We start from the raw sequence: 25,126 nt of genomic DNA, 5'->3' as shown, positions 1-25,126 counted from the left end.
TTTTTCATGAAAAATGCAATTTTCACCCAAATTCCTACTTTTGTACCGTTTGACTAACATTTTTTATGGAAAATATTTTCCTACTTTTGATCACGTGACCATATTTTTCTCAAACAAGGAAAAAAATTTTTTAGGGGAGTAAAATTTTATTTTTCAAAAAACCCAATCTCTCTTTCTCTCTCTCATTTATTCACTCTTTCTCAATCTATCCACCAATAAAAATTGAAAAGTATAATATTTTTTTAGGTTAAAAATTAAATCAATTAAACACATATAATTTATAATTTTCATGCAAATAAGTTATATGCATTTAAATTACCTAGAAATAATCAAACACACCATTAATATGGAGTATCCCTTAGCGTTCATTTTCTAGATAAAAAACTATAAAATGATTAATATACCTTCCAGTTAAATAAAAATAAATAAAAGAAGAAAAAAAAATTCTAATTACAACTATGATCCCAAAATTTATAAAAAATTACAAGTCCTAAATAAATAAATAATAATAATAAAAAATCAAAACTAAAAAAAATTGACTTCTCTCGTACGTACCCTATATTCCTCCCACCACCACCACCACCACCATTGCTGCTACCTCACTCTTTCTCATCCAATTGCACTATTCTTAGAAACTCAACAACACTAGATCAGAAAATGCTCCAATTCTCAGCTATCATCATTGGTAACCACCATCAACGACAACGTTAGTGACACTCCAAATTCCCTCTTTTCCCACCTAAGTTTTCACAGGCAAAACCTTTATTTTTGTCCATCGTTAATTCTCCTTTTGCCTACCAACAAGCACCCCCATTTTCCCCTCTACTAATAGTCCCATTAATCGGCATCGCCATCTCTACTCACTCTCTGTCTCATCACAACCACAACTTGTTGAAATTTTATGGAATTTTAAATCTTAAAAAAAAAAAAACCCTTGAAAACCTAGTTATTTTATTGCCAAGCTCCTCCATATCAAATCACTAAAAAATCAATTAATGCGGAACATACCTTAATTCTTTGAGAATGATTTTTCATTACTGGATATTGAATCTTGAAACTTAACTTGGAATCCATTCTTAATGGTTTCTTACTTCCAATCTTAAAATTTGCCTTCTTGAATTCTTCTTCTTGGTTTTGCTTCTTGATTCATAATTTTGATTCTTGAATTCCTTTATCTTGTTTCTTGATTGTAGATTGTATGTTTTTTATTGTGGGTTTTGGATTTTCCTTTTCAATATGCCATCTCTATAATTCTTTTGTTGATGAGATGATATAAAGAATAAGAAGTTAAATATGAATTGAGAACCATAATCATATATAGTTTTCATATATATTCGCCCATCATGAAATACAATTCTATAGGAATTCTGTTTCTACACATATAATACGATCCAAACTTGATTTAGATGCTCTAAACACAATCACTCAATTCTATATTAGATCACTTTAATTTGGGGTATAACTTTAAAATAGCTTTTATACACAATTAATTACATATGTTGGCACACATGGCAAATTAAATAGTGACAATTACATTGACCTAGAATTTTGGAGATTACATTTCAAAAATCATAAATTAAATTTGTTTATTTCAAAAGTCAGACATTTATCTAAATAATTAATAATTATAACACACACACACACGCAACTTTAATGCCGTGTTTTTTTGGAAAGTCTGAATAGATATATATCAAACAGGAGAGAGAATATCATATTTATTAATAATTAACTCTCACTATGTGGAAAATTGAAAAACCATCCCACGTTAAAGCTCTAGTTGAGCCACAAATCCATGACAAAGCCACGGCCTTCTGCTCCATAAACTGAAAAGTCTATTGTAATAACTATACGGTTTCCATCGCATTGTGACCTCGACATTATAGGGATGTAATTTTCATTTATGAAAATTAGACCATGAAGAAGGTTTTAACAAGGAGCAACGATCACAAAAATCGGGCGAATATTGCTAAGAGTTCTAGAAGAAAAGCAGAGAAATGAAAAGGCACGAAAGGGATTATAGTTTCAATGCCTGAATCTAGTTCCAAAACCTCACCTAAATTGCATAATCCCTTTGGCTGGCAGGTAAATTGATTTCTTATCTAATTTAATTAGTGGAATATTCTGGTTTAACATTTGTTGGGTGTGCATGGTTTGGGTAGTCACACATATATTGAAATTGTGACCACAATATAAAAATAAAGAGAAACAATTAAAAAAAATTCAATTTGAAGGTGTCTATCTGGGCATGAAAAGTCCCTTTTTTTAGTGCATTTTGTGTCTTTTGTGACCAAGTCAATGGTAACTGTCGATGATTTGTGTCTGACTGTGACCTATCTCCTATGTTAGAAATGCACTTTTTCACCTTTTGTCACTAGCATATTCTTTCTGATTTATGTTTCGACTGTGACCAATTTCCTAATTAGATATGCCTATTTAATTTTTATTTTGTGACCTAGATGTATTTGCGACGGTTTTATATTTTGATGATGACTTTGGTTATATGTGTGGATGCGATTTGCCTATCTTTCTAACTAATCTGTGAGCTTAGTTATAGTTGTCCAGAGTAGAGTATGTGATGAATTATTTGCATGAGAATTGCTTACTGTGTGACATGAATTCATGTTCAAGCATCAAATACTGAGGTTTGGTTTGTTACTCTTTGCATCTATTGTAGGAATGAGAGTATATTATACCGAAAACTTTATGGTTTCCCGATAAAATTACCACCAATGCAACCAAGAACGTGATGTCAAATTATACATCAAAGTTCAACGAGTCCAAAACTTCTTTAGTTTATTTTGATGAATAGAAATAGATAGTAGCTGATACATGCTTCTCCTATTATGTGGATTGTAAGGAGATACTCGTCCAACCTCAATTAATACATTATTTTCTACTCTGGGAGGTTAAACAACTGAACTAGAAAAAGGTGGTTTTTGGTAGATGTTAGGTATTTACTATTTTCATTACCTGAGTTTTGTCTAGTTACGGTACTTAGATACCATGGACAAGATGTGAGGAAAAGTCTTCAGAATTCACATTTTAAGATTAAGGAGAAATATTTTGGACACCTGAACCCGATTACAAAAAAAGATGTTAGAGACATATTCCTTAGTATATAAATGGAGACGATTATGATGTGGTGAAGATTGGGATTCTTTATTTTATAACATCATACCTTTTTTCAACCTCGTACAAGAAGGTTGTTGAGAATTATTTGTTTGCTCTTGTTGAAGATTTTGCTACAATAGAGATGTTCCGTGGGCAAAAGATTTGTTTGAACTTTTCATAATCTCACTGAAAGATGGATTGAGGAATAGAAATCCTCATTACAGACTTAAAGGATTTCTAGTTGCATTTCAAGTTTGGATCTATGAATCTATTCCTGGGCTTGATGGGACTGTCACTTCTAGGACGGGAAGAAGTTACCCACATATCTTGAACTGGAGATTAGATAAACTGTCATCTAGTGCAAAACTAGAAGAGGTGTTCTCCGCGCCGGATGTAAGTCTTTACTTAATTGTCTATTACCTAATTTGGTCACAAGTCAGTCACATCTCACAGTAGACAATCACAGGTCACAATCCTTATTCTCCCGTCAAAGAAACAATTAACTATCATTTTCACATTTCAATTGTCACATTAAATTGTTTTCATGCAATAGTCGTAATTCTACTGATCAGGTCACAGTTATACCTTTTTCGTCACAGTTCACATTCAGCAATCAGTATTTAAATGGATCTGACTAGTCTTTTACCTTATTTTGTTGTAATAGCTTCAAGTACAGGGCATCGATCCATCTGAGATGGAGATGGTGTAGCCATATATGGATGGGATTCGATGTAATAGACCACAGCAACCATTGCTATCATGCTACATTAGAAGTTCAAAGCTCCAGTGACCAATCAACAAGTCCAAGACATGCATTCTAATGATTACTGATGGACGTTTGGGCTATTCAAGTGATATCGACGATAACGATGATTTTTTTATCCAACTTCGAGATGACAAAGGACATCATTTTCTATTCATTCTTCCATGGACACTCCGATGGAGCCAGACAAGGCATACGTTGGTTCATCGAAGGACGAGGGTCTATAAGCTCATATGTCTCCACCCTATGCAGCAGATACACCTGGATTTGATGTATGTCAATATCTCTAGTTTTTACATGTGCTAATTTTGAAACTGCATGACAATTGTACATCAAATGTTATACATGTATCTTAAATCTTCATTTTATTAGATCACAGTTCATATGAACATTTAGTGACACATAAATATGAAAAACTGGTCACAGATTCTTATTCCATGTTACTAATTTCCACAGCTATTTGGTGACACAGTTCACATGTACATATGTATTTACCATATGTTGTAGATATTATATCATACGTCATTTACATTTTTTCACATATGCACATGCATTGGTACGCAGCTATAGTGCTTTTTTGCATGGCCTATAATGTCCACATCATAGTCCAATGTGAATGTGATATGAACCGACGTAGCAACGACGGCTACGAAACCCCACAACAAGATTGAAATCGGATCCGAAGAACGCCAACAAACAAGGTTATGGATTTAACCTACAAAAGACGAACCAAGCAACCAATAATTAAATAAATTACTAACCTCTTGATCACACGATTTATGAATATTACTCGAATTTGTGAATGCCACAAGATTGTTAATCTTGATAAGTTCGAATTGTTAAATGAAGAACAATAAAAATGAAAGCAAACAGCCCCTTGTGTAAATTCTCTCAAATATCAAAATTCCATTACAATGAAATAATAGAATCCTATTTATACTAAACCATAAAATATTGTTAAAAAGAAATTAAAGTCCTAAGAATAACAAAATTACCGAAAACAATAGTTTTAACATAAATAAACTATCTCGTGATAAAAGGAAAAAATCACGCCAAAAAGACTTTATGTGGTTGCATAATGTTATTCTACATGATCGCAAAGAATAACTGAAAAATGCCCGTTCGCTCTCGGATTGGACTCATACAATCGCGTGAGTTTCAAAGCTATGCAATCTCATAGCTTTATGTTTTGGCTCCACTTTCAGTTGCTTGCAACAAGTTGATCCTAATTGTTTTAAACTTCGGTCCCAACATAAATATTGGACTTTATCCCAACATCAATATTGGACTTTGGCTTGTCAATTTCAACACTTAGTACTCCATAGCTCGACCAAGCAATCATGGGGCTTTTATCAACCCCTCAAGGTTTCAAACACGGCTTAGGATTCTCTCCAACAATCATCAAATCCTTGGAAGTTTGTGGCCTATCTCGGATCACATTAGTATGGGTCACATGTTGTTCATATACAACAATATCTTACATTATCCACATGATTAATGTATTTTCAAGTACCATACACTTTGCAGATTTTGAATAATGAAGTTAGTGAACTCTGAGTGAAAAATATGGAGTTGTCTAAGCAAATCAATGATGGCAATGCACTGTTATTGTCAATAAAGGCTGAAAGGAGTAACAAGTTGAATATTGTTGTTTGTATGTAAGGGAAAATCAGGTCAGACTTGATGGAGATAAAGTCATAACTGGATTTTCTATTTGATTTCGTTATTGCAATGATAACTAGCTCAATGTATCAAATACTGAACAAATTCAAAGAGAGAAGTGAATTGAAAAACACTAGAGTTGCACCCATTCAGGAAGAAGTAAGTATATCCTTTTACCAAGGACATTTTACATTGTTCATATTTCATTTCTTGACTTTTCAAATCTGTGTCATGTGTAGGGAAAACATGATGATAAAACTGCTGATAGGAAAGGAAAGGAAAAAATATACCTTGATGTGCAAATTTTTGACCCAATGAAATTGGAACCGCTATCATTTGATGTGGGGATTAGTTATTCCAAATGTACGCAACACATCTAATGTACTTCAATCAAAACAAGTAGAAGCACAACTTGATACTGTAATATCCCGTGTAGTGATGGACACAAAAGTTGCCAATCAAAGGTGACTTGTTCCAAAAAACCCAATTTCATACAAAGTATATATTACATATTGTAGGTCATAGATGAACTATTATGTTTAATACTTTACTATATGAAAGGTATCACCCACACCTACAAACTTATCTAAATTGCTATTAAAGCAGGTTTCCAGACCCACATGTATATTACAATCCCCATCCTTTTCTAATGAAGGAAAACCAAGTAAGAGCTCGAACAATATTGTAGTCTTTCGCTTCTATAATCGATGTTTTGACAATGTCAATCTTGCTGCATTTAAGAATTAGTTTCATAGAGATTACAAACTAACAAACAAGTACGTATGAACTATGGATGATTAACTATTAACTAATATATTTCTAATCTACAAGAAAAAATTTAACGAAGTTGACAATGTTATCAAGCTACCTTCTACATCGATTCATTCGTTGTTGACAATAAAACTTGGTGGTATGACATTGTCTCTTTAGATCCGTCGTTGACTAACACGGTATGCATAGGTCACAAAAAATGTATGCGCATTATAAAACCCCATGCACTTATTCCACACGCTTTATCTTTATATACGAAATGAGCTGGTCACAAATATTATAATCTGCATACAAAAAATTACATGTAGGATATCGACATTATAAGCAGGTCCCATATATAGCCCCCGTTTGGCCTCCATTAAATTACATTATATTTTTCTCTCTCCTATTTTCAATCACATAATCTTCCATAAAATAATATTACACGTAAATCGAAAACTTTTCTTTTTCTTTCAATCACTCATTTTTCAAAAAAACACTATTCCATTCATTTTCATTTCCCAAAAATGGGGGCCAAATGGGAGCATAATTTACTCAAGTCAGAAATCATAGATTAATATTGATGATGTTATTATCATAAGCAGGGCACATATATAATTTACTCAGGTTACAAATGCATATCAAATCAAAGGTTACAAATGTATATCGAGTCACAGACATCATAAAATACTATGTTTTTATTACAATATCTTGTGACAGCACATGGACGTTTGCTTTTATTACATACGTCAATTGGCATTGTACAGTGAGAATGTCAAGTACAAGGCTACCATAATGGATTCCCACTTTCTGGCCATCATCAAGAACGTATATCATCGTTTCAAGAAGGATCCAAATGTACTACTGACCGATGCTCGGCTCATCAATGATATCATAGGTGGCCGAATGCCTTTGAACTGTCCATGGGCTGAAATGAACCAGGTTTTAATGCCAATCTTACGTACTGACAAAGCTCATTGGATGTTGGCAGTTCTTGACATAAAAGAATGCATGCTGTGCATATTCAATTCGTCCATGAGGACCTACCCGAATTTATGAGTTCGTGCTGGGATTGAACCATTTGATGAGAGTAATTAGATTATGGACCAATGATCCAAATAATGATGAAGGTGATTCCATAGAGTTGAGGATTGTGCTTGATTATGATATTCCGCAGCAGCATAATGGGTAATCTGACCATCATCTCACATAATGACAAATTATATACATACATAAATATTATATTTGTGACCTCCTTGTTGGTGTGAAAACTAACGAAATTAATATATTTTTCCAGCCATGACTACGATATATTCGTTATCAAATATGCTGAGTACGTTCTTCATAATGACATAGAGTTCATGTCAAAAGATTTTGATGTTGATAGAGCTAGGCTGGATATAGCTGTATAGCTGTACAAACATTGTGACATCAACACGACCAATAAAGGGGAAAAGAAAAAGGTCAAAGGGAGTATAATTATAGAATGAAATTTGAAAACATTTATGTTTATCGTGTCACTTTTGTAATGAAAGCATGGCAGTACACTTTAATGAGGTTATGAACTTTTCATCCGTGTCACAGTTCTTCTTTTGCAGTCACAGTACAGGTTGTGACAGGCATAGGTACATTTCTCAGGTCAAATGTCATCCTTTTGAGGTCACATCTCCAGTATTTATCTTTAGAATCAGTCACATTTCATCTTTTTCGATCACATTCTGGCCTTCCATGTAAGAATTTTATGTGGTCACAAATATTTATCCTCAAGTCACATTAGAAACTGTGACAAACATTGGTCGCATTTTTCATATCTCACACTTTCCATGTCACGTTTCATTGTCTCGAGGCCATATTTCCTGTTTCATGATCACAATTTGTTGCAAGAATATGTTACAAAATTTTTTTTTTTTGGATGGTTGTTTGTTATCTAAAACAAGTCACAATTTCATTGAGAAGTCATGATTTACAGCTTTCACGACACACATCATGCAAATCACAATTCAATTGACTTGCATTATATAGAATCTTGGCATATAATAATTTTGGCGTTACAACTACCACTAATTTCAACATAATGGAACCAAATTGCAGTACGTCCTGCGATTGAGACCATTTTCATCACAATGTCCACATTTGACTATGATTTTCCATTCACAAGATGCTCTCTTACTCTTTTTAGATGACTTTCCTGTGCTTCTTTATTGATTTGGTGCTAGCATAATTATATTTTGAACTTTATCAGGCATTGTCTACTCATTGGGATTTCCAATTGGGAAAATTGTATCTTGATATGCATTAATGTATGCATCTCTCATGTTTATGAACAATAATTATATGGATCCATCTTCGTCATTGCAATAACAGCCAATGTGTGCAGGTAGGGTAATTGATCTACTTCATAGAGGCATCGAATAAGGGTTTTCTTCAGGGGCGTAGGCGTTTTATTTGTGTTGACGGATGTTTACTGAAAGGTAAATATAGTGGACAACTTCTAGCAGCAATTGGTATAGATGCCAATGATTGTATATATCCAGTTGCTTATGTAGTCGTTGAAAAAGAGAACACTAGTTCGTGGCGATGTTTTTGATGTTGTTGTTCGAGGATCTAGCAATGGAGAATTGGATTTCTGTGACAATCATGAGTGATCGACAGAAAGGGCTAGTCAATGTTGTGGCGGATTTGTTTCCAGAAGCATAACACAGGTTTTGTGTTAGGCATATGTATCAGAATTTCTTTGCTGCAGGCTTCAAGGGTAAGTAGATGAAGGATTTTTTTTTTGGAGTGCATCAAAGTCCAATCACTTAGGATCATTCAAGTATTGGATGACGAAAATTGAAGGTGCTAGCGATGGGGCACGTGGATGGTTGATGAGTAAATCATCGAATGAGTGGAGTAGATCTCACTTCTCGTTCAGTCGAACTCTGACAGGCTTCTAAATAACCTCTATGAGTGCTTCAACAAATTCATTTTGGAAGAAAGAAAATTCCATACTAACAATGCTAATTGGGATTCAGAATAAATTGATGCATCGAATTCAAGTGAAGTGAGATAATCTAAGAAACTATAACAAGCATGTATGTCCCAAGATACAAAAGAAAATTGAGAAGTTCGTTGATGTATCCCGTGAATGTATATTGCGATGGAATGGAGTACATCAATATCAAGTTGAGTGTTCGTATGGAGAATTTGTAGTTGATATGGAGAATCGAACTTGCACATGTAGAAGATGGCAAATTTTTGGGATTCCATGTTGACATGCGATCGCATGCATCTTGGATAAAGGTCATGGCATACAAGACTACGTTTCGGAATGATTTTCTGTTCAAGCGTACACGACAGCGTACGAAAATGTTATAAATCCCATCAATGGGAAAGATTTGTGGCCTAAAACTAGAGGAGTTGTTGTGCTTCCTCCGTAATGGTACCAAGCTACTAAAAGGAAAAGACGAAAGGGATCTAAAGAAATAGAAGCTTCCTAGTCACAGTCACAGGGGTGTTTACCTAAGAAAGGGAGAGTGTTCATGACATGTTCCTTGTGCGGTGGAAAGGGACATGACATCTGTTACCATAATGTGAAGACTTTCACACAACTGACACCTGCGGAAACAGTGTTGAGATACTAACAATTACTAATTTTTTTTGTCAGTCACGGAGTCTGATTTTATTATATCATTCCTTATCCACATGAAACTAATTTTTATACACATTTCAGGAGCATCAAACACTCGGAAAGAGCTGAAAAATTCTGGGTTCGAGCATGATTTTTAGTGGTCCTGGAATTAGCCATCTATGAGAATTAGTGGGGCTTGCAATGAAGTGTTTTTTGTTTACTCCATGAAGCCTATAGCGTAACAAATTAGTTTTTTTTTCTTTTGTAATTGTGGTTAGTTCTAGCAGCTTGTAGTGTAGTGTCAATGGTTTTTGTACATTTGTGTGTAGGAAGCTTATGTTTGCAGCAGGTTTTTGAAGTGCAGGCAGCCTGTAGTGTAGTGCTACCATTGGTTGTATATGGAATGTAATGAACGTATTTTGAGTAATGAACATATTTTGTGTAATAAATATATTTTGATCACCACTGTTAGATGGAATTCATATTGATAAAAATGTACACAAACACTGATAGCAACAAAAGAAAAATATCTACATCCATTAAAACATCAACAATAATAACATCAAATTGAATTCATTGCAATGGACATAAACATCATGGTAGAGGAAGCACAATTTACATAAACACTTACAACAACAAAAGGAATACATCCACATCCACTAAAACCCAGCTTCATCCACCGTATTTCCCTTATTCCTCCAATCACTTACCCCATCAACATTACACCTCCACTGCATCCCCAATTCCATTTGAAACAGCATTTATAAAATGAAATATATTACTATAAACATCAGCAACATATAAAAACAATTGCGGTAGAACCTCTTGTCCCAACGCAAGGTCTCAATTCTGTACAAAGATCACGTATAACTCACAGCTCTCGACCCTTCTGTTCAACTTTAGTATCCTCATTTTTACATTATGCACATCCAAATGCAGAGCATTTATCTCAGCTTCCCGTCTCTTTATATTTCATAGCAATCCCAAGATTACAATTTTCTGTCTTGAAGGTACAAGATCATCAAACCATTCAAAAAATTTGCAACCCTTTGAAGTCCCGTAGTTGATGCATCCCCAAAAGCGTCTTCCTGGATTGTCTTCGGTCCATGATGTCTTCAGAACGAAGAAGTCTCCGCAATAACATAAAGTCATGCCAACGCGATGTACGGAATCAGACGACGTCTCCATAGCTTTGAACGCACGAATTTTAGAAGGCTGTAATCGTGACTCACGGTGCTACGAGAGCTATAGTTGGCTACATTGGGCAGGCGATGGGAGGTAGATAACGGAATTGCGGTCGCCTGATAATCTTAGGGGACAGGGTCGTTGGATTTGAAGAGAAGAGATGTTAGGGCTCATCTCGATTTGGGAGAAATGGGTATGGGTGTTGAGTTTTGGGGTTGGTTTCTTCAGTTTTTTTTTTTATTATTGTAGCACTTATCCTATTTGGCATTTTCATTTTCAATTTGTAGTGTCACATCATCAGCCAAGTCAATATTCCAGGCAAAATTGTAACGGTTGTGAGCTGAGTGATGAAAGGTATAACAAATTGCAAAGTCTGGTGATGAGTGAGGCGATTTTCTAAGTTCAGTGACCCGGTGGAAACCTTTTGTGAAGTTCAGTGACTATTTAGGTAATTCACTCACTATCTATGTGTACGACTCCGATCATAACTGTCTGACACAAAATCAACTGGAGCAAATACTGGAGCCAATGACTATGATCATTTCCATGATGGATAGACATCCGATAATTCGAGTAAATGACAGATTAGCCATTGTGCAAAACATGATGACGATGAGATAAGGATTATTGTAAGGATTTACAAGTTTTTAATTTCAATACTTAGTTTTCAGCTATATATTATCGAACTAATATATTATTCTTTGATTTTAGGGGCGATTGTGGCATCTTCGCAATAAATTACATAGAGTTTTTGAGTATTAGTCGCAATGTTGATACAATAAACCAATCTAGGATAGATATGTGGAGGCTTAAGTTAGGTTGCTACTTGTATGAATATAACTGTGATCCTTGGTACATTGTATATTATTTTATTAAAAATGTAAATGTTGTTTACTTCATGATGACTCGTGTCTTAATGTAATAATCGTATGTGTAATTCAAAATACTACGATTCAAACCTTCAATTTGAATTTAAAGTAGAAGATCCAATGCAATGACTTTTACAAAATAGTAAATATTACATAACAAACAAAATGTGAAAATAACAGCTAAATTTTAAAATTTATTACATATCCGTTGAATTGTTATGTAGTGAAATCTGACTAGTGCAAAATCGGTGAGTACGCTTTGTCGCGTCGCATTTGCCTTACGAGGTTGAGGAAATTCTCCAGTAGATAGTTTCTAGACGTGTATGTACGTCTAGGAAGACGTGGTCCGACTTCGGGTGGCAGCACAATATTAAATAAGAGAATGTTATCAGGAATTTCCTACTCGACTTCATTTGTTATAGAAAATATCGTTTCAACATATGATACTCTCCAATAATCAACCATGTAATAATAATTGCATAAGGTGTCTACTGGAAATCCTCTATGCATAGCCACTACCACTGCATGAGTACGTGAAAAACTTTCTAACTGGAACTGTCCATATGTGCACATTTTATCATTCAAGTACACCATATCCGATATTATGTCCACATCTCACGAAGAAGCAAAACTGGTCTTAGAATTCTTAATTTTCTACGACGCCTAAATGAGAAAATATTTTCAGGAACAAGCAAATCCAAATGATTTTTGTCTCTATTTCTTGTTATTCTTTCATGTGGTGGAACTTCGATGAGACTTTCTCTTGAAGTAATAACGCGTTGATCTAGTTGCCACCGAAGCCACGAAGGACTATCTGATTTATCTGTCAACTTTTCTACTATCATCCCAAAAAAACCAAACTCTGCCTTACGTAAAGTTGAATCTTCACCTCTGGGTTCGAGTGGCATTTCACCCCTAACCACAACTTGTCCGCTAATTCTTCAACATCAGTCGGTTCGGACCTCTACTTAGTTTCACCCAAGCTTCATCCTGGTCATGGATAGATCACCTAGGTTCGGGTCCATAAGCAGTGACAATTGCCCTATGAAGACTCACTTTCGCTACGGCTCCGATGGGTTCCCTTAACCAAGCCACTGCCTATAAGTCGCCGGCTCATTCCACACATACCTTTCTCACCACCTCCAAAGTCTTAAAGAGTTTATTTTCATAAGTTGGGGTTAGCATACTTGTGCAACTCTGTGATCCCTCACGTCAATCATAAAACCACTGTTGTAGCTTGTTACGAATGTGCTAAATCATTGTGAAAATTGATAACTCTCGATCCTTCTTGAATAATGCATTGAGCGACTCTACATTTTTGGACGTTATCATATTGTATCGACGTCTTGAAAAAATGTGATCATGCCCAGTGTTAGATCCCCATTTCTGTTAGATACTCCCATGTAGCATATGATTTACTTTATATTTCGACCATGAAATTATCGAGCTCTTCAAAATTGTAAGCCTCTGCACCTCTCCAAAACAATGTAATGATGTCACTGCCCCGATACTTAGTTTTCAGGTTGCCCTGTATATGGTACATACAATAACTGTGATGTGCCTCGAGAAAGACTGCGGCTATATCATTTATTATTGACTACCCCTAGTTAGTTCCGAATGCAAAGTTCTAGACGTCCCCAATCATTTCCCTCAACTTCGTAAAGAACCAAGGGATCACTAGGTCATTTTCTCCGTTGACTATGCAGAATGCAAGAGGGTAAATTTGGATGTCGATATCTTGATATGTTGCAACAATCAACTTGCTATCCTATCTAGTCTTAAGGGTTGTACCATCGACTAAAATTAGGGGTCGCATCGCGTTTCAAAATCCTCGAGTACATTGTCCAAGGACTATGAAGAAATACTTCAAGGGATTCTTGTCATCTGTCTTAATAAAAATGTCGATCCAAGATTAATTGTTCTCATGTTATGGCAATACCTAGCCAATTTAGTATAATTGTCCTCGACCGAACCCATTAAGTTCTCCAATGCGCGTTTCTTGACCTTCTGGATCTTCTGATAGCATATAACCACCCAACACTCTCAACGAATGTTGTTAATAATGTCCAAAAGTTTATAGATCGTTCATGGGTCTTGAAATTTGTGCATTATTTGTCAACCATTGAACCATGAATTGGCATGCCTGTGATCTTTTCGAAGAATACAAACTTCGTAGGTATATTCCCGTGTATATTTATGAACTACGAAGAACTCATTCGTGTCCATCTTCATCACTCGCAAGTGTTAATGGAAACTGTTGTCAACGCAGATAATTGTATATGTCCATTTGTTTGATTTTTTCACTTTAAACTCAAAGTTGTGTTTCAAAACTATTTAACAAACAACTTCCAGCAAATTTTTCTCTGTTTCGAATGGTTGCTCGACATACAAATCTTTATCATCGAGAACTACACGCGAACAATTAGAAGACCATGTACTTATTCTGACCAGTGAGCTCTCCTGATTCATGTCCCCGACGAGATAACGTAATCAAATTCTCATATGTAAATTTATTTCTTTTATTATCTCTGACTATTGAGGGAATTCTGTGCGTAATAGTGAGGTCATGGTGATGAGCAATTGTCTCAGGAATAAGCATATCATTCTCACGAACTATTTCCACCGTGTCCCAAAAATCATTCATATTACGATTCCCTCCACTCGAATCTTCATGTTTACTCTCGGGGTTATTATTCTCTACTAAAGTTACGCAAATATGAGTTGTGCGATTCTGGTTCAATTCAATTAAAGCCTTTATTTTAGCTTTAGAAGTAACCATTATAGGCGTAATTGAAATGGACACATGCTTGTTGAATAGAAATCCCAATTCCATGTCATATTGAAAGGGATCGAAACCGAGCATATTCTGTAATTCATAGTACATTTTTGCATATGATGTATTAGATTTTATCACAATTGCAATAGCATCACGTTTTTCGCTCTTCCATTTCTATACCCAAAGTTCATTTTCATTCATTTCAAATTTACCAAAGTAGCAAATTGCAATTACCGTTGATCCTATATCTGCATAAGGAAAAAATAATTTGTTAAAAAATTATAATTATGGGAAAAAAGGGGGACAAAAAACATTTTGGGGGTGGCCGGGCCCCCTCGAAAATAGTTGGCCCCAACAGTTATTGATGCGAACCCCGTAGCAATGGAAACTACGAAACTCACAACGAGATTGATGCGGAACCCAAGAACGCCAATACTAACCCGATTTTGGATCTCGAACCCCAAGAATTGAACCAAGAAACCCTAGATTAGCGAAGAACCTAAAACCTCTTGATTACAATTGAAAGAACCCACAATCCCATTGATTAGAACGCCACAAGAAGTTGATTAGCTGCCCCTTTCCTCTTCAGCTGTCTCTCTACCTTCATAGCCATATGCAACATGTCTTCTAACTCCACATAATATTGCAACTCCACTACATTGGCAATTTTCCTATTCAACCCATTCAAGAATTGTGCCATGGTAGCCTCCCGATCCTCCACCACATTGGCCCTAATCATGAGTATTTCCATCTCCTTATGATAGTCCTCTACACTTTTCGACCCCTAATATAGATCTTGCAGTTTTTTATGGATCTCTCGATAATAGTGGCCAGAAACAAACCTTTTTCTCATCAATGACTTCAATTCCTCCCAAGTGTTGATTGGTCTTCCCCTACTCCTACGTTGTAAAGTAATCACTTGATCCCACCATGAAATTGCATAGTCACTGAACTCCAAAATTGCTAACTTCACCTTTTTCTCCTCTAAATAGTTATAACACTTGAAGACCATTTCAACATTCCTTTCCCACTTCAGATATACCTCGGGATCACTCCTTCCTTTGAATGAAGGAACTGTCATTTTTATATTTCCCAAATTTCCATCCAACTCCTCCCCGCGATCATTCCGACCCCGTCCGTCGAACCTATCACCTTTATTCCTCATCCCTCCCATCTCAACACCGTGAAATTCATCTTCGCCCATGTCACTCCCATATCCATACTCCTCTCACCTTTCCCTCCTAGGCTCCCATCTATCCGGTCCTTTGGCATTGGATAGATCCACTTGATGCCCCCGACTAAGATTAGCCACCGATGTATCTAATCTATTCATCCAAGCCTCCTGCTTCTCCAACCTATCTCTCACATCTCCAAACGCCCTCTCAAACCTTTGCACTAAATCCTCCGTTGCATTGCTATTATTATCTTGTCGGCTTGAATTTGATTCTGCCCTTTCTGATATCCTGACACTAAAATTTTTACTTTACTGCCTCACTAAAGTCACTCGAAACACACACAAGGGCTTTTACCCTCTATTAAGCTCACCTCTCTGCCTTTTACCACTCAATTCTTTCAACAATTGCTTCTAGGAACAATTAATGAACTCAATCAATCAATCAATTCGCGTAGAATTCCCCAAACCGGATGTGACTCAATAATTGTAACATGGACTCAAAGGAAACTTTTAAAACTTGATTTAAATTGAAGGAATGGAATGATTCAATGTGTCCAAATAATTTAGAAACGATAATGAATAATAAAAGTTGGTATTTGACGGATCAATAATATTTAACAATTTTTTTTACTGTACGGATGAACAGTAATTTTTTTTTCTTTTTTTTAGATCCGGAAATCAATAACAAAACCAACAAAGAAAACGAAAACTGATTTGGGCGAAAATTGGGCCCAAAAACAGAATTTGAAGATTTTTGATAAAATTTTTGGATCAAAGATCAAGAAAACATTCTGGATACAAGAACACAAGAAATTGAAAAAAAAATTAGAAAACAAAGGATATAACCTGATTAAATTGGAGCCAAAACTCTGATACCAACTGATGCGAACCTCGTAGCAATGAAAACTACGAAACCCACAACGAGATTGATGTGGAACCCAAGAACGTCAATACTAACTCGATTTTGGATCTCGAACCCCAAGAATTGAACCAAGAAACCCTAGATTAACGAAGAACCTAAAACCCCTTGATTACAATTGAAAGAACCCACAATCCGATTGATTAGAACGCCACAAGAAGTTAATTCTTGATAAGTTTCAAGATTGTTCAAGAAGAACAATAAATTGAAAGAAGAAATTTCTCTCTCTATAATATTAATTCAAAGTCAAATGTTCAAAGGTTTTTACAATGAAAAAAATATTCTCCTATTTACACTATTCCTCGAATAGGAGTCAAAAAGGAAATATAATTCTAATAATCTAACAAAATTCCTAAAATATTCGTCCAATATGGTAGGAGTTTGATTAAGAATGAAATTTTAGTAAAATAAGGAAAAACGCAGAAAAAAGGAAAATCGCGCCCAGAAATGAATCATGCGGTCGCATGGTTATAACACGTGCGGCCGCATGGTAATAAAATTTTGGCCATCGAATTCTCGGTCTCATGTTGTGCGGTCGCACCGTGCGGCCGTATGGTTACACTGCCCACTCTCGTCTTCGGCTGCTTGTAACGCATTGATCCATTTTGTTTCGGCTTTCGACCCGAACATGAAACTTGTCCCATTTTGCGTCCCGAACATGGTTCCATCAATAGTTTCTTGAACGAGCAATCTCATCGCTTGTTTCACTTGCTTTGCCCTTGATCGCGTCATTGGTCCGCCATCGACTATCAACGAGTCTCGTCTCGCACTTGCCTTCGTCGGGCTCGACTCTTGGATCATATCAGTTATTTTCCAGTCGGCAACGTTGGTTGTTTTCAGACCGTTGTTCTTTGAATTTTGTTTGAAATAATATACATATGGATGAATTTTTTTCCTTCTTTTTGCATAAAAAAGTTATAGATCCATTTAAGATTGTAAAAATTTATTTGTCTATATTGGAATAAGATTTAAAGATTCAAATAATACACTAGTTTAAAGAAAAAGAAATTAAAAACATGCAAATGTACTTACCGATTCCTTTTGACAACTACAAATAATATTATCTTGTCGAGTCTTTCATAAATTTATGAAATTTCAAGATTCAAGCAGATGAAAAATGAAATAATTTTTATCTATATTAGAGTAAATAGATAAAGAAAGTGATTTCGTTTTGAAATTTAAAGCGGAAAATATTTGGAATTCTTTTTAACATAAAATGGTATTATTATCTTTTAAGTAATACTATATTTTGGTAATTGTGTAATAATATAAAGATATTTTTGTCTTTTGCTCGTTAAGTACTTAAGTATGAATTGTCAATCATTTTTTGTTAAAGAAACAAATGGCTGATTTGAAAAGTACCCCTTTTATTACCCTATCTACTCTTTCAGCGGCTGCCTCTCTGTGTCAAGAATTCTGTGAATGAAAAAGGCAAAAACTAGTGAAAATCCTTCCAGCCATCTTCCTCTTACTCCAAACCCAGGAATTCAAGCCTTCTATTTAACGTTGTATTTGATGGTCACAGAACGTGTAAGTTTGAGATTAAATGTTTTCTTGTCATTTGTTTATTATAATTATATACGTAGAACGAAGAATTTCGCCTCGCTTGTAGAATTCCCTTTCCATTTGCACCTTTGATCTCATATCTCCTTGCTCAATGTGAATTTGTATGCTGAAACACCTTTGATTGTGTAAAATCCTCTGTTTCTCTTCATGTGTGTTCTTTCTTTTTCTTGTTTTTGTAAAGCCATCGTCAGAGCAATAAATTAAAATGTAAATTGAAAAATAAACAGTGTTAACAATCAAACCAAAAATTCCACCCGCAACGCGTGCTGCGAAATAACAATGACGTTGGCGCTTGGCAAAGAGAGTGCTTGCTAGTAGTTTCTGCAGCATTCGTTGCAGTGTCGTGACTCGCTTGTTAACAAATTCAAACAACATGGGCATCCCTCAATTCATCCTAATACAAAATTCTGTGCAGTTCATCTCTTCCTTTCATTCTTTGACATCTTGATTTTTGTCATAGCTATCAATCATTAAAAAATAATAATAATAATAAATTAATTAATTAAAAAAAAATTCTGTCTTCCTTCATTTTATTACAATTCAAGATATTACACTTTCATTTTCCAGATGTTACCATATTGTGAATTATCATGCAAGTTATTGTTCATGCACATTTATCTTTCATTGTGTGAAGATGATATGAGTGTTGAGTTCACCTAGTTTCCTAATTTCTCAAGATTATTGAGGTGATTGTGGGGAAAGCTTTAATAGATGATGAGACTACTTTAGTAATTAAGAATTTCCCCAGAGAAAACTGAATTACAACATCCATTGAGATAGCTTTAGCCTCCGTTTGGTTTTGATTTTTCAAGCCAAAAAATCAATTTTTTGACCTTTACTTAACATAGTCAGCCGTCATTTTTGACCTCTTTACAGGTGAGACCCATTTTTCAAGCTAACGGTCAAAAAATTGATTCTCATGATCAACACCAAATAGGCTCTTAATAGATAATGATAAATTACCATGGCTTTAGTAATTAATAACTCTCCCCATAAGAAAATTAAATCAATAATGATTTCATGACACTAGTTTTTTAACGCTCCAAGGTCATGAAGTGACTGTGGAGAAAAATTACAACACCAATAAACTAAGCTTATTCTTTACAAATTTTGGGTCTGCTACATGATACTATTTTAGCCACTCCATTGGGTTCATTTGTGGATCTAATGAAGAAAGCTTTAGAAATTAACTGCGTTGTACTTTAACTAGGGCGTGTCCGTGTCTGACACGTGCTTTTTCTCTATCATAAACATTTTTCTTTGTTTATTATAAATATTATAATTTTTAACTCAAAGTTATTAGTAAATAATAAATAGTACTCATATATAAAAGATTTGAAAAAGAAAAATTAATAACAAGTGTAAAAATAAATTTATACTATATAAATAAAAAATTTTAAAGAATTTAGTCAACGTGTTGATGACTTTCATGTTAGTGCTTTTTTGAAAAATCACGTGGCAGCATGTCCAACACGTATCGTGTCAGACACACATGATATGATATCAGTGCATCATAGGTAATTAATAGTTCTTTAGGTGATGTATAATAGCGTTATTGTATTTTATGCTTAAAAAGCTGAAACCGAGTATTGTGGCATATTTCCTTTATGAAGCTAGGAGTTTTGAGGCATAAACCTTACATCAAACCCTAAAAGTGTCAAAAAACTATTAAAATGCAAAATAAATTCATAATGCATCGTAAACAATCTTTAAATTTCAAAATAAAACAATTTAAAGTGTGTAAAAAAAAAAAAAAAGAAAGAAAAATCTATAAAGAAGCTATTATTTTAGTTGATTAATAGCGTTATTGTATTTTATGCTTAAAAAGCTGAAACCGAGTATTGTGGCATATTTCCTTTATGAAGCTAGGAGTTTTGAGGCATAAACCTTACATCAAACCCTAAAAGTGTCAAAAAACTATTAAAATGCAAAATAAATTCATAATGCATCGTAAACAATCTTTAAATTTCAAAATAAAACAATTTAAAGTGTGTAAAAAAAAAAAAAAAAGAAAGAAAAATCTATAAAGAAGCTATTATTTTAGTTGATGGGTCAGTTAACTATTTCTTAACTGAGTCTATGAGAAACACAAATTTTTAATGTTTTAGTGTGCAATGAGCGAATCTCAAAATAGCTTGATACTTATTTTATTTATTTATTGTTTATTTTTTATTTTTTTTTGGGCCTCAAGCCTTGAGGCGGTATTATGAGGCACCAAAGCGAACTCCTGCAAAAACTGTCTTGCAATCATCGCCTTGTGGCATTTATTGCACGCCTCACTCTGAGATAGGCCTTAAGGTTTTTTTGACTTGGGGTTTAATTGAACTATAATTGCACTGATAACCCTTGATCTGGTTTTATATTCCATTAATTGTGATTCAGACCTTCATTCTAGTTCAGACTAGTTGCATGCTAAATTTTATGGCTTTTCAGTGTAAGATATATTTATTGATTTATGCTATCAGTGTGGCTGGACCTCAATATGGCTTCTTTTTGCTTTATATGCTCTATAGGTAAGGTCAACCCTTGGTGACAATAGTATACCATTTGGCATTTGTAACTCTAGAACTATAACTAGCTATACTTGTTGTTCATCTCCTCCAAATGCTAATGTTAGAGGAAGAACTAATACGTCATTGGGGCATTATATATAAATTTTTGAAGTGGTCATGACAGAAATGAAACAGCTATTAGTTGGCTTTTATTATTCAAATTTGAAGGTGTCACTAATTGACTCAAACAATATTAAGAACATAAATGAATAATGCTATTTGTACATTATCGTGTATATAATGGTGTATAGATAGATGACGTGGAAAAAAAAATGAGACGAAAAAAAGAAACACAGTTATATAATCTCCCCCTCTCTTTCATGTCATCTATCTGTACATAATGATGTATAAATAACATTACTCAACATAAATTCATGTCTTGTACTTCCTACTGTTGATGTAAACTATTTTCAAATTTTGAATGTCTTGTAGTAATTGCAAAGAAATGTAAAATCCTGAAATTTTTGAAGAGTGTCACCCGTATGGTTCTTATCATTAGAAAGTAAAAGAACACTTACAGAGACTTATGTTTGAAATGAAATGGTGTAGCAGGTGGACAAAGAGAGAAAATTGAAAAACCCAGATGAGAATCATGAGATGTAGAATTGAAAAAGAAGAATAAGGAATTGGTGTTTTCTTCCTGCCAAGAATAGCTCTTTCTGTCTTGGTGATTGACCCACCCTTAAAGAATGCTTCAAAGTAAACAGCTATAGAAATGTGAGCTTTTATTATATTCAAATGGAAATTTGCTTCTTGCATTTCTTTTAGTGTTGTGAATTATGTGTATTATTAGCAAACTACAGATATTACAGATTATCTGGGCCGTGGCTACAATGGGCCAAACTTTCCTAGTCCTCGTAATTAATTGTTGGTAAAAATATCAAGAAGGCGCATAATCTTGTTGATAGCTAATGTGCCATATGAAGTGAGATTGGTTGCGCAATAATGATTGATGGAGGGACACCTGAATTTAAGAGATCTCTTATTGCTTTTCTATTTTGTCGTCCTAAAGGAACTGTTTTGTTAAAATCTGACGATGCTTTATATGCTTCAGAGGCCATTATATTGTTCTACAATTTATTTAGAAAATTTGTGGTGTTCATGAGTTCGTACTATGTTGTTCAGATGGCTCAGAATCTTATGATGCAAATTATGTTGCTAAACCAGTTGGTCATCGGAGAAAAAGTTCTGATCATTATTTTGGTGTCTGTGTAGCAGCTGTAGCTCATTATACTAACTTGATGTTGCTTAATATTGGTAAATTAGATGAAGTTAGTAAAATGTAGCTCACTAATTACAATTGACCAACTACACGTACAATTATTGCTATCCATTGCATTTGACGAGGAGATATACTACAGAAAGAGAAATACCTCATCCTACTCCTATCATTTTGGAACTTGTTTTGTAAAGTACATTATCCCAAAAGGATGCATAAACAGTGTGTACATTGTCAGCATGCACTAAGGAAATTAATAGAAAGATTTGTTGACTATGTGATTGATTCTGTATTTTGGAAAATATTGTGCTACTGTTATTTCTGACAAGAACTCCTCAGACAAACACCCAATTGACAACTTTTCATCACTATTAACAATTCAAAAATATGGACTAGAGTTGCACGACCGTATGATTCTCCTTTCAACTACAGAATCAAGCAAATCATTTTTATTTATTTTTAATTCTCCTTTAGTTTTCTTTCCTCATGCTGATAATGTCCAATCACTAGATATCACAACAGCTTTTAATGCAATTTTTGGGGCTAATAGGCTTTGCTAAGCGACTAAATTAGTTGCATAAAGAGTAGAAGTATTTGGTGATTTTTTTATGCATAAGGTACAGCTTAACTAACTTCATCTAGTTATAGTTTGTCAATGTCATACAACATCAAATTAATACATTGAGCAGCACATGGAGACTAAACTAATGTTCCAACTTTTACTCTAGTTTGAACTTATTCAACATGCTAATTTCTATACATTTGTTCTTACACTTCCCAATCCTGACTACTAGATGGATTACACTTTTAAAGAATTTCTTGGTTTCATGTTTCTTTGCAGCAAAAATATTCAATTTTTTTATTTTTATTTTTTAAACATGAGAGATACCATATGAATCTATGTCATTCCTTTTAAGCCTGCTAAATGTTGACTCTATTAGTACCAACCCTAGTAAAAGTGCTTGCACAGTACAAGCAAACCAATTTATTTTTATTTCCGTTATTATTAGCTTCAAAAATTTCTTTACAAAAGTCATATCAGTGGATGAGGCCAAATTGATATAGCACAATCTCAAGGCCTTCTATTCTTTTGCATGGATATCTAGCGGTGAAGGTTTTGATTGCAAAGATATCTAAAAAGAACAAATTTGGATTTATTGTTTACAACATTACTCCGTTTTAGTAATAAAACTTCCTGTAAATCTCAGTTGATGTGAACAAAATTAGAACAGTCTTGCACTCTGGCTATCCAAGCATTCTGGGAAGTGATGATAATTGAAACGGAGTTGATGAAAGAGCTCTCTGTAATGTTCCTACAATGAACTGTACAACTGCAATCCAAATGGAAGTAGAGGCACTACCTTTATTCAAACTGAAGCCAATCACTCGTTTCTTTCCCAATTCTCGGAAAACTGGAAGTGGGATGATGAGCATAACAATGAGAGACAGAAGCAAGAACAGAAAGCCCCTTCAGAGGGGAAGGAATCTCAGCATCGAGGCCATCCAGGCAGTTCAGGCACTGAAGCGGGCAGTCAGCTCTGAGGTGCTTCTGGAGCAAGTATTTGATACCAAATTCAGGCGTTTACTAAAGTTTGATATGATTGCTGTCCTTCGTGAACTTCTCCGTCAGAACCAATGCCTTTTGGCCCTTAAGGTTCGCCACGCTCCCACTCTACTTCAGACACAAAATTTGAGTTTGAATACTTCATAATTCATGGATTTAAAATTCGGTGACGCTCCTAAATTTCTGCTTTTGCTTGATATTTTCTCTCCTCACTTTTCCTTTTAATCAGTTGATGCTTTCCTTGCGCTTATGTCATACCTCTTCATCTTGTCTCATCTAGGTTTTTAAGGATGTCCGGAACGAGTACTGGTATAAGCCTCAACTCTCTTTGTATGCTGAAATTGTCACAGCTCTTGGACACAATGGACTGCTTGAAAAGGTAGAATTTATTGTCAAGGAATTGAAATCAGAAATTAATTTAGAGCCAGATCTTGAGGGCTTCAACGCGTTGCTGGAAAGTTTGATGAATTTGAACCTCACTGGTTTAGCAATGGAGTGCTTTTACTTGATGAAATCGTCATCATGCGATCCAGATAGGTTATCTTTTAAAATCTTAATAAATGGCTTAGAATCGACTGGAGACACGAATAATTTGGCTATTGTACAAAAGGAATCACAAAAATATTATGGAGATTTTCTTACTTTCTTCGAAACGGAAGAAACTGTGATGAGCTAAGACTGTGTATTGATATGATTTAATCCTTGTAACCTATGATTATATGATTTAAATGTGCTTGAACACTTTGTAAGTTTGATTTGTTTCAAATTTAGTTATTTTTGTAGTTTTAAAGATAAGATGTTGGAGGGAGGTGGGTAAAAATTTGCCCTTGGGAATCTGTTGAGGATAAAACTATCAACATCTTCCACTGTACTAGTAAGACTGTCTTGGCAATCTTTGGTTTTAGTCTCTGGGCTATATGGGGTGAGCAGAACAAGTTGGTGCATAGGAGAAGGAAGTGGCAGCTGACATAGTGGCAAAAGTAGTAGTGCTGCACGAGTTTGAACTGTTGCAGCCGTGGCAAGCCAGACTGAGATGGGGTGGCGGTGGCTCAGGTGGAGACGGCCAAGTGAAGGTAAATTGAAGCTCGTGCTGCAGTCCGTATTGAGCAAGATGTCATTGGATCATCGTGGCAAAGTGGCTGCGGTAAGCTTTAAAGGGGAGAGCCTTTTTTAGCACAGAGGTAGCTGAGTTATTAGAACTACGGTAAAACCAGGGTTAAGCAAAAGCCAATAAATTTGCGAATGATGTGTTGGAATGTGATGTTTAAATTCCTCTTGAGATCCGAATTAGATAGTTTTGCATGATATATAGTAGGTCTTTATATTTGAATTAGTGTGTTCTTTTTTCAGTGAACATAGTGATCTATTTTTACTTTACTAATACCTTTGAAGCTTCTATAGTTGGA

The 25,126-nt window shown here is 34.8% G+C and overlaps 1 protein-coding gene across 3 annotated transcripts; it reads left to right on the top strand.

The window, feature by feature from the left end:
* The first annotated feature begins 18,161 nt into the window (after positions 1 to 18,161).
* LOC111406186 (pentatricopeptide repeat-containing protein At1g62350-like) lies at positions 18,162 to 24,473 on the top strand. Of its 3 annotated transcripts, none has more exons than XM_023035437.1 (4): positions 18,170 to 18,349; positions 21,490 to 21,654; positions 23,365 to 23,810; positions 24,001 to 24,473. In XM_023035437.1, the coding sequence occupies exons 3-4, from the start codon at positions 23,475 to 23,477 to the stop codon at positions 24,394 to 24,396; spliced, it is 732 nt and encodes a 243-aa protein (XP_022891205.1). In that variant the 5' UTR covers positions 18,170 to 18,349; positions 21,490 to 21,654; positions 23,365 to 23,474; the 3' UTR covers positions 24,397 to 24,473. The 3 variants fall into 3 exon arrangements, with proteins under 3 accessions (XP_022891204.1, XP_022891205.1, XP_022891206.1); XM_023035438.1 differs by having other exon boundaries at positions 21,487 to 21,654; XM_023035436.1 differs by lacking the exon at positions 21,490 to 21,654 and having other exon boundaries at positions 18,162 to 18,349.
* The last annotated feature ends 653 nt before the right edge of the window (positions 24,474 to 25,126 follow it).

Source organism: Olea europaea, chromosome 12, assembly GCF_002742605.1.
Source record: "Olea europaea var. sylvestris chromosome 12, O_europaea_v1, whole genome shotgun sequence".
Taxonomy (NCBI): domain Eukaryota; kingdom Viridiplantae; phylum Streptophyta; class Magnoliopsida; order Lamiales; family Oleaceae; genus Olea; species Olea europaea.
This window is presented reverse-complemented; position numbering and strand designations above follow the sequence as displayed.

Excerpts from the sequence above, each read along its gene's own strand:
- LOC111406186 (XM_023035436.1), top strand. The coding sequence starts at position 23,475 with ATGAACTGTACAACTGCAATCCAAATGGAAGTAGAGGCACTACCTTTA. Across the intron at positions 23,811-24,000 it reads AATGCCTTTTGGCCCTTAAG|GTTTTTAAGGATGTCCGGAA; the intron begins GTTCGCCACGCT and ends TGTCTCATCTAG.